The 10,895-nt window shown below is 41.8% G+C and overlaps 2 protein-coding genes across 2 annotated transcripts; one reads left to right on the top strand and one right to left on the bottom strand.

The window, feature by feature from the left end:
• Positions 1–253: 253 nt before the first annotated feature.
• Positions 254–2,920, bottom strand: LOC109625017 (E3 ubiquitin-protein ligase TRIM21-like). The gene is made up of 2 exons (XM_020080020.2): positions 2,791–2,920; positions 254–2,619 (listed from the first exon to the last, which is right to left on the bottom strand). Exon 2 carries the CDS (start codon positions 2,600–2,602, stop codon positions 980–982), a length of 1,623 nt encoding a protein of 540 aa, XP_019935579.2. The 5' UTR covers positions 2,603–2,619; positions 2,791–2,920; the 3' UTR covers positions 254–979.
• Positions 2,921–4,424: 1,504 nt separating this feature from the next.
• On the top strand, positions 4,425–10,857 carry slc7a6os (solute carrier family 7 member 6 opposite strand). The gene is made up of 5 exons (XM_020080023.2): positions 4,425–4,689; positions 5,766–6,095; positions 6,593–6,796; positions 7,315–7,447; positions 9,907–10,857. The coding sequence occupies exons 1-5, from the start codon at positions 4,501–4,503 to the stop codon at positions 10,047–10,049; spliced, it is 999 nt and encodes a 332-aa protein (XP_019935582.1). The 5' UTR covers positions 4,425–4,500; the 3' UTR covers positions 10,050–10,857.
• The last annotated feature ends 38 nt before the right edge of the window (positions 10,858–10,895 follow it).

Genomic DNA, 10,895 nt, shown 5'->3' with positions numbered 1-10,895 from the left:
ATATTTTTACCTTGAGTTTGACATCTCTGGACTAGAATATTGAGTCACACACATCTATTCCACCTTTCGTATCAGAGAGCAATCATTTTATTATTATTATAGTCTTCAGTAGGAGGGGGGGGGGCACAGGGGGGTCTAGGCTCAATGCTACAGGGGCACTGGCCTATGTTGGACCCCCCAAAAGAAACCTGCACAGGTTCTACTTGCTGCATTATACAAAATAACAGTGGATAGAAGAAACAAGATGTCAGCTGGATGTAACAGTGGCAGATGAGCACCATCTTCTGGATATCCAAGAGCCCAGAATTAATTTATTCATCCATCAAACCATGGAAATGACAGTAACAACAAACTACAATATTCAATGATAAAGCATTAAAACAACATCATATTAAGGCAAATAAATAGCATTTTGTTCGACTTATAAATGTGTTTACACTGTAACATAAACCCTGGCACAAAAAACTAAATACTAAATACACAACAATAGAGAGATTTAAATTACAATGATCTATTACGACTAAAACAATTAATAACAAGTTGATAACAACGTGAAAAAGGATTGTGAGGGATGCTACGTGCATTACTTCTGTGATTCTATCTCTGTTAAGCAATAATCGTAATCCTACATTTATTTAGCACAAAAAATGTTATGATAAATTGCATATCTACACATCAAGTCTGCGAAAAGTAAAAGTAACAGATAAATAGATGAAGCAACTCATCACCCAACATTAATTTGGCCGAAACAATTAAAACAATGTTAAACTGTGAGGATGATTATTGCCACAATATCCATGGATAGCTTTCCATAACATTTAGTTTACAGTCAAAGCAAATGAGATGATGAGTGTGTGTGTGTGTGTGTGTGTGTGTGTGTGTGTGTGTGTGTGTGTGTGTGTGTGTGTGTGTGTGTGTGTGTGTGTGTGTGTGTTTTGGGCGGGGAGCTGTGTCTGGTAACCAATGACTCTTGATCCAATCAGCTTTTCTGAACAGCAGAGATTCTGAGACAGGCAGAGTTTACACCACCGTCATTGAAGCAAGGACTAAAGAAAGGGCAGAGTTTGTCGTTGAAGGCGCAGCCAGTGAAGGAGTAGATAATATCTGCAGCGTCAACGTCATGAAACGAGACCACACCCTCCTCATAATCTACAAACACACCCACCCTCAGAGGTCGCGATTTCAGTGAGAGCAAGATGTCAGGGTCGGCAAGAGCTGTGTACTCATTTCCATTCCTTAACTGCAGGGTCCAGAAGCCGGCTTCTGGGCCTGATGTGACTTGTCCTTTCCTGTTTGCCAACACACTGGCCACTCCCAAATCCCACTTAGCCTTCCCTTTAACCTCGACTTCATAGTAAAACCTGCCAGAGGAGAAACTCTGCCTCTCCAAGACGAGGATGCAAGTAGAGAATCTGTCCGGGTGGTCTGGAAGAGTCATGTCCACATCTCTGTGATTCACTTGTTTCACATCAGCAGACAGGATGAGTGTGGGATGCGCCGTGTTAGGGTCGAGGGTCACGTCCGCTGCGTACTGCTGCACCCTCTTCAGTTCAGCCTGAAGCAGATCCATCGTGTCTCTACTGAGAGTCTCCTTGAAGCGTGCCACGGCTCTGGCTACGGCCCCCTCAAATGATGGCTGATGGAGACTGACTTTCTCCCAGTCTTTAGTGGGTGGGAAGGCCCTCAGGGATGAGGAGTTCTGGAGGAGGTGGACGGGATCGTCAGAGTGTGAGAGCTGCTTAACCTCGCTGTTTCTCCTTGTCAGCTCGGAGATCTCCTGATCCAGCTCTTCCATGAGGCCCTTGGTGTAATTTGCTGTAATTTCCTGTTTCCTCTTGATCTCTTCAGTGACCTTGGACAGATCCGTCTCCAAAAGCTGCTTCAGGACAGTGAAGACACGTACACAATCTGCTGCTGCTTTGTCTGCAGCTTCTTTGCTAAGCTGCACTGACCCTCTGAGCTCCTGCACCTTCAACTGCCTCTCCTCGATCATGCGCTGAAATTCAGCCTCCGTCCTCGCCAGCTCAGTCTTCTCTTCTTCACATTTCTCACTCAGGGTTACAACGTGGTGTGACTTGTGGTTAAGCTCATTACAAAGGTGACACACACACATCTGGTCTGTCTTGCAGAACAGCTCCATGAGTTCATCATGCTTTGTACACATTCTGCCTCCAAGGTTGACCAGAGGCTCAATAAGCTTATGTTTCTTCAGCCCTGACACTGTCCGATGTCGCTCCAGGTGAGTCTCGCAATAAGAGGACAGACACACCAGGCAGGACTTGAGAGCCTTCAGCTTGGTCCCGGCGCAGATATCACAGGGAACCTCACCTGCTTGGACAACTTCCAAAGAATGCTTCACGGCCGACTGCCTTAGCTGAGCCACCATCTCAGATATGAAGGTATTGACGTGCACCTCACTTCTGGTGTCACAAAACTTTTTGCAGACGGGACATTGGCGTTTTCTATTGACTCTCCAGTTTTCAATGATGCAGGCTTTGCAGAAGTTGTGTCCACACTGTATGGTGACGGGAGCCGTGAACACATCCAGGCAGATGGAGCACAGAAAGTTGTCCTCCCACAGCACACAGGTGACAGCTGCCATGATGAACACACTGGGGCCTAAATAATGGATTTGACTTAACGTCAGTACAGAAGTGTTGAATTCTTAAAATGTTGAACTATTAGACTGTTAGCACAGGTTATTTATAGCAGACATGTCGATTTGTCTGAGCTGTCCCATGTGGACATGCTAGAACTGCTGATGTATACAGAGTTAAAAAGTGAACTCACCAGCAGGAAACAAATTTCAGAGGTTCTTCGTAGAAGCAGAATCTTGTATTGACTGCAGCTGTCACGCCAAGAGCCTTCTAATGACACTGGGGGGTTGAGACTTCTCCATTCAGTGTGGCCCCACCTCTTCCTTCAAAGTGTCATTGTGTGGTGTGTGTGTGTGTGTGGGGGGTGTGTGTGTGTATAACAAAATGCAGCTAAAGCTGTTCAGCAAGACCAACTAGATGTGTCATTCACTGCCAAAATGACTATGAAATAAAGACGGCCGAGCCTGTTGGACAGAGGGTGAGTCTCAGGTAATAGTTCAGAAGACATAGAAGATCACAAAGTTAATTTTCGTTGAACAGCTGGGCCCATTTTTTCCATTACACTGTAAATCCAACTTTAACAGTTTTCTGATGGATCAACTCTTCATGTGCAATATGTGTATAGATTTAGCTTTTAGTAAATCACACCATCAAAGTACTTAATTATTGTCCTTGGTTATTTGGGCCCTCTTACTCTTTTGATGTGATCTATGATTTGTTTTGTCATGCTATTGTATTACACATTTTTCTTAAACTGACAGTAAAAGTGTAAGAAATAAGGTTTTAGGTTTTAGCTTGATGGCTGTAACAGTTTATCAAAAGTGTGGACTTAAATTTGGCTCGCTGAAATAAGCCCTGGTTATTGAATGTGCAAAACAGCAGTTATGTTTGATTATGATATATATTGATTATATTGTCTTCAAGTTATAACTTAAAGGTCCAGTGTGTAAGATTTAGGTGAAAGGGATCTATTGGCAGAAATTTAATGTAGAATAATCCTCATGATGTATTCACTAGTTCATTTCATCTAAATTGTATGAATTGTAGTTTTCTTTACCTCAGAAAATAACCTTTATATTTAAATACTTTATATTTACATCGAGGGGACCCTCTCTACGGAGGCCGCCATGTTTTTTACATTAGTCCAGACTGGACAAACTAAACACCTTTTGAGTTTTTATGACAACTAAAGGCTACCACAGAAGGTGAGGTGAGGGGAGTTCAGCTGCAACATGCAATTTCAATTTCACACTGTACCTTTAATCTACTCATTTATATCATACATTTAAAATGGATTCCTAAACTCCTTAAGTGTTTTGTGGACTCAAACACTTCACCCACCCCTCCATCGGTATAATGGTGAGTAGATAATGAGGGAATCTTCATTTTTTGGTAAACTATCCCTTTAAGATCTAAAAGGATCTCTGATTGGCCAGCCAGCACTTTCTCAGTTGGCTGCTGGTCGATTTAATTAGACTTACTGTACCTGCTCTGTGGGCGGGACTTCCTTTAAGACAGAACAATAATGATCAGTTTGCAGGAGAAACTGTTTGAATGCAAATATTTGTACATTCATTTATTCATCACAAATATTTTGTCTGAGCATTATAATTAATAACTTTACAAGGTCAAATAAAAACATTAGGTCATCACTGACAGACAAAGCTCAGACTGAATGAGTGAATAGAAATAGATAGATAATTCATAATAATAACAACAATAGCATTGTTATTATTAGTATTGTTGTCAGTAAATCAAAGATAGGACAAGTTATCTCTGGACACTTTATTTCCAACGGCTGGGCTGTGCTGTGACATTTGTGGTATCGGGAAATAAAGGCTGAGTGAGCGCTCTCGCCTCCTCCCCCTCTCTGACCAGCAGACGGAGCAGACAGAGGAACAACATGGACCCAAACACGACCATCCTGCGAGTCAAGAGAAAACGAGGGACCGACCCCGCGGACGCTTTGTTGCTGGCGTGCAAACGGATCCGTCCGGAAACGTCCCCGAGCTCCAGCGAACCGGTCCCTGAGCCCAACGAGGCCGAGGTGGAAAACTCGGTCTTCAAACTCGTGGCAACCGTAGCGACACAGGTGAGAGGCCCGCCGCTGCCGACCGTGTTAGCTGGCAGCGCTACGTGCTAACGTCAAGCTGCTGGAGACACTAGTTACTAGGTAGCTGAAGCTAAATACGCTTTTGTCGGCACTTCGATATAACCGTGCGTTTTGTAATGAAATGGACTGGTCCGCGTCAAGCTGTGTCTAACTTTGTGCTGTCGTCGGAGAAAACAACGCGCCACCTATGCTAGTTGTTGTTAGCATACCATTCACCCTGTTAGCGAGCATTAATTCGTGTTAGCCTGTGCTGTAGTTAGCTCATTTTGTTTGTGTTAAACGTAGCTGTGACGTGTTTAAAGGCCTCGAAAATGATCCGACTTCATCCGGAACCCAAATCTAAAGGAAAACACACAGAGGCTATCTACTTTACAGAATTAGAAGAAGCAATAAAATAGCGCTCAGACGCATATATAGATAGTATATAGTTGTGCATCCATATCTAGATTTTTGTCCTCACCCTGTCCCACCCAGTTCTCAATGAAAATGTCAATTGCAAGATAAGTACAGAAATATTTTTTATAATACTAATAAAATAAGTAAATAAATACATTATTAAATAGGGAAAAGAAGTCTAACCTCAGTGTACTACCACGTACAAATGAACTTGAAGTTACATCTCGGGGTTGAACTTATTCGAGTTCACACAATCTGTGAGTGGTCTAATCAGATTTAATAATCATAGGAGGCGCTGTTAATTGGTCAAATTAAGAAAGAGGAGCCACCAGGTAGAATGCCATTTTTGGGCTGATCCACAGATGAGAAATTTGTTTGAGTGTGAGGATCGTCACCATGTCTTCTAATAGGGATGCTGATGAAGGGGGTGCAATGGACTACCAAAGGAGTAATATCCCTCTGCAGACAAGAAGAGAACTAAAAGCAATCACATGTAGCTGTTTTGATATAAGATTTTCAGCTGAAATGGGCACTCCAAAAATAGTGATTCTCTCAATCACAGCGAAACTTCAACCAATTCTTTCTAAATCCTTTTGATATTAATTTATGGTCATTTTTATTCTCTGAATGGTAGATATTCATTGTCTTCTCGTCACCAGGATGCTCCCGTTCAGACGCGGGTCCGACAGGCTCTGGCTAGGCCTCGAGTGGCGCACGCACTGCGCCCCTCGGCCACCAGCTCTAAACGAATAATGGGGGACCTACGAAGCACTAAGTGGAGCACCCGGAGGGAGGAACGCTACAGAATACTTTCCAGCCACCGCACAGGCCTTTCAAGTCCAGCTGATCAGCAAAGCCCCCAGACAGATGCTTCAGAGAGTGCAGGGGAGTCTGGGAAAAAGCAGGACAAATGTTTGGGTCCTTGTGAAATTCAGGTGGTCGATCTCGAACATGAAGATGTAGAGGAGCAGGGCAAATCTTCTGGAAAGGTAAGTAAAGTTGTTGTAGCTGACTAGAGATGGGTGTTTTGTGTGTTTTGACTGTATCAATTACCAAAATGTATAGTCAGAGCTCCAGACACAGAGTTTTCATTGGTTACACTGGTGCAATTTTTGGTACATCTCTGAATAAAAATAACTTTTAAGAAGCTTTATTTGTCAATGACCCATACACCTTATTTGAGTATTTCAATTTTAGGAAATGTTGTTCTTTTTACTTCACGACATTTATTTGACTCTTTTGGTTACTTATTACCATTCGATTTACACAACACAACATATTGGGTGGTATAATAATCTGGCACAACACATTGGTTTTTGAATTAAATCTAATTTTAGCTTTAATATCAGAGTTCAAGTACCCATCTCTAGCTTTAGCTGCCTCGATTTATCTGATCAATATTATGTAAGTCATTGGGAAAAATTTCTAATATGGAAGTTGTGTCTCAACAGTAATATACTATATTTTTCCCTCCATCTTACTGAAGCCGTGCTCTGACCCAGAAGTGATCCTGTGTAACAGCACAAAGATGCTGCGTGAGCGTCTGTGCATATCTGGAGAGAGGCTGGATGGTGATCAGCGTGGGCAGGACGATGAATATGTCTACGACCTTTACTACCAGGAAACAACCACACCAGGGTGGATTCAGGACATCCTGTCTGTCAGGGCCTACGCCGATGAGGGAGAACTGGTGTGTGTGGATGGATGGACAGACAGATGAATGAATGCTGAAATCGGAGTGAGTGAATGAAGACATGGGTGAATTAGAGAGTACACGAGGGGGAAACGAGGGGTCTGAGTTCACAGCTGTATTAACTGTGAAATTTGTATTTGGATGAATCAGCAAAAGTCAGGTGGCATTACAGGCCAAGCTGTAAGTTCTGTTGATACCTTCTGACATATATTTCTTTATTTTATTAACTCTGAGCAGTGGCTCTGAATTAGGACTTCAGGACAATCAGTCCCATTGTAAACTTGTTTGTCCATGCATTTCTGTCTTCATGGTATTTTTTGCCCAAAAATTCCCAACACAACAATGTTTAAGATCACATATTACTGTTCAGAAGGTGACTCAGATTTCAGAGTTAAGGGGCTTAAGCTTAAAATGAAACAGGCTTTATTTTATTTCTCAAAGAAAAAACAATAATCAATAATGAGTAAAAAAAAAAAAAAAAAACAGGCTTTCAAAGTAGTTGTTATCTCTCCCAGGTGCCTGACCTTGTGGTTCATGAAGAGGAGGTGTATGAAGATGAGGATGATGAAAATGAGGAAGGCAACTGGAGGAATGACTACCCTGATGAGGAAAGTGACGCAGACAGTGACAGAGAGGAGCGCTATGGTGGTATGTATTTATTCTCTGATTTTCAGACATGAATACTTTCTCTGACATTTGATACATCATTGTGACAGTCTTAGGTAAACGTAGGTGAGATTCTGGCACTGCAAGACAGGAGACATTGCTAGTTCCAACATGTGCTTCATTTATTTGGCAAACAAAGTTTTGTATCGTGCATTGTAAAGTATCTTTAACAAAGAAGCATAGGCTCTATCAACACTAGACTTAGGTCCCTTTGTTTGAAATTAACTCAAAAATAATGTCGTCACCGTATGGCTGTTTAAAAGCTGAGGGGAGTAGAAGTTGTCCTGTCGACTCTCTCCCTCTCCTCCTTGCGCTGCCAATTGTCTCACTGGGATGATGTCTCAGCAGGTGAGCTGACATGTTGGTCATGTTGCTGTTAGCGTAAACTACACGTGTTGCACAATGCTTGCACACTGTCGCATTTTGTCGAGAACTTTCTTACCGCCGTCGTCGTAGGTCACTCTAAATGCACAGTGGTCCCACACAGCAGACCTAGAAAGTGCTGCTGGCGCATCTTCTAACTCTGGCTCTTTCCCACTCGCCATACCCACACAATTCTCCACAACAACTGACCCAATACTCTATTTCTATCTGCTACACTCGGCTACGCTGCTTCGCTTCTTCTTGTTGTTTACTACTGATGGTTGGCTTTAGGCGCAGTACCGCCACCTTGTGTTCTGGAGTGTATACGCTCCGCTATGAGAAAAAGGAGCAGCGCATAAACCGAACGCAACACAGGCGAATTGAACCGAGACAGTCGAACCGAACGGTTGGGAAGGTTTTCATATACCGTTCCATCCCTAATGAACAGTGTAGCAGGAGATTCTCCACTCAGACACAGGACATAAGAATAATTCCACTGTGGAGATCACATGTTTTTGTTTACATCACATCGACACCAGTGTTGGCCCATATGACCAAAAGCCCTCAATCCCCTCGCTTCTCTAAGTTGACACCTCGGTTTCTTTCTGCTGCATTTATGTCCTCTCTTTTTCATCCTGACACATTTGTTTTAGGCTGCCTGGTTTTAACATACAGTTTTTACTTGGAGGCTTTGTGCTGTCACATACAGCCCCTCCGTAGAAAGTCTAGAGATCATGTGGAGTGCATATCTGAAAGTGCTTTTAATGTACACTTTATGGTAGGGCCGCAGCTAACGATTATTTTGATAATCGATTAATATTTGCGATTAATCTGATAAAAAGCTACATTTTAATCTTTCCAGCAGTTTTTCTAGTACAATGTTGTGTTTACAGGTGTTACAGACATCTGCAATTTAATAAAAACTAATTTCAGTTTCAGATACCTACAATTGTATTCTAACTTGTCATAATCCAAGTTCAAAATGTCTTAAATTCATCTAAATATATATATATATTTAACTAGTCAGTACGGTGTTGTATTTATGAATAGACAGAATAAATTGTGTTTATCGGACACAGGAATGAAAGATTATACTGTATTATAATTCAACTGAATGGAAGATGTCTATAATGAAATAACGTGCATGTGAATTAGTAGTTTGAATCTTCCTATGTAATTACATGTATTGAAAATTAGAGTTTTGAGTAGTTAAAACAGAATCAAGGGTATTGTTTTGAATATTAAGAATGCTGTCATATAAATCTTAAAGGAAAATTCTTACCCGCACAGAGATAGTGTGACTATTTATAATGACATCACAGATTTCTGTTAAGTAAATTGTGGATAATCACACTTAACCCGCACATTAATAGTACTGGTCCTGCTTGTGTCTGATACAGAGCGATGTGTTTGTGACTCACAGCAGACCAGCTCCACTAAGCAGAATTCATGTCTGTATTTACACTAAACTTAGCCATGCAACATCTTCAGCAGGTTGTCTTTGTGCTTGAGAACATAGCTCCTGTGAAAGAACCAGAAAATTGCTTTTAGTATCGTTTCACTGCTTTGTGTTGGCGCTCCCTCTCTTCATTCATTCTTTAGTTCTCTCGGCCACCGCTGTTCTCTTGATTGTGAAATCAGCTTTGCACAGTTTGCAGCTAACGTTCTTCTTGGAAGACTTAATCTCAGACTTTTTGCTCAAGTTCTTCCACACCAAACTCACCCAACCATGCCTTTATGGACCTTGCTTTGTGCCCTGGGGCAGAGTCATGCTGGAACAGAAAAGGTCCTTCTCCAAACTGTTCCCTGAAAGTTGGAAGCATAGAATTGTCCAAAATGTCTTGGCCAACTGAAGCATTAAGATTTCCCTTCACTGGAAATACTTTTGTCCATATTGCATATTTATTTAAGTCTGTAGGTTTTCTTTACGCCCCTAATTACCAAAGCCTGTGTAGTCAGAAGCCCCATTAGCATAAGTAATGCTACAGCTACGTTATTTGCTTGTGCATTAATTACCTTAAGAACTCAGCTCAGCCCTTCCTGTCACTTTTTGGCTGACGTTTGTCTCATGTATGCAGGCTACCCGGAGGAGGACCACTCATACAGCCTGAGGGGGTGGGAGCGCTACCAGAGGGAAGTGCTGCATGAGCTGGGCAACCATGGTGAAGATGGCCGTGAGGATGATGAGGATGATGATGGAGACCAAAATAATTCTGATTGATCTAACCCCTAACCCGCACCTGTCAGTGGATCTTCCCAAAGCCCTCTCCACACATAATGCCATACTCCAAGGAGAGTCTGTGTAGATGAGAGCGGACAGAAACACAAATGCTAGAGTGGCACAGAATACGATGGAAACAGACCAGGAAAAAATCCTGTCTCCCATCATGTGGGGCACTCATCAAATTTTATTATTAAGTTCCTAATTTCTGGTAAAATTAACTAAAACATCCTTTTAATACATGTTATATTTTCAAAGAGTTCAGTTTCATGTGCCAAAGTATTAAAGTGTAACTGAGCATCAAAGCTAAAGCTAAAATACAAATTACACACATCACATACAGTATATCAGACTCCTCTCTTTACTACACAGATTCTGAAGGGGTTGCTGTTATTTCCAAAAGGTCCAGCGTCTTTTTTTTTTTTTTAACTGTGGTGGAGTGAAGTTTGCGTGTGTGTTTGTTCAAAGTGGATGTGTGTTAGAAATGTTGCACATTAGTGTGATATGCCTCGTATGCTTTGTGCCGTTAACAATTCTGTGAGCGACGTGTCTTGGGCAATGTGTGGTTGCAATTTAGAGTGTTTGCATTTTTTTTCGCATGGTAGTGTGTGTACGTATAACTGTGCGTGTTAGATTTTTTGCCTAATGTGGAAAGCGTGGTGCACCATATTTGTTGTGGGTGTGTGAGTTTGTTTAGTTCTTAATTTACCGCTGAAGTACAGATACTTGTTGACTTTCACTTTTGTAAATATGTAGATGTGTATAAAAGGAAAGCTTTCAAAATAAACATAAAACATGTCAGTGTCAACTAATTTTCCTGCATGATGTAAACACAAACTGATTTAC

Source organism: Paralichthys olivaceus, chromosome 1 (assembly GCF_024713975.1).
Source record: "Paralichthys olivaceus isolate ysfri-2021 chromosome 1, ASM2471397v2, whole genome shotgun sequence".
In the NCBI taxonomy this organism is placed as follows: Eukaryota; Metazoa; Chordata; class Actinopteri; order Pleuronectiformes; family Paralichthyidae; genus Paralichthys; species Paralichthys olivaceus.
This window is presented reverse-complemented; position numbering and strand designations above follow the sequence as displayed.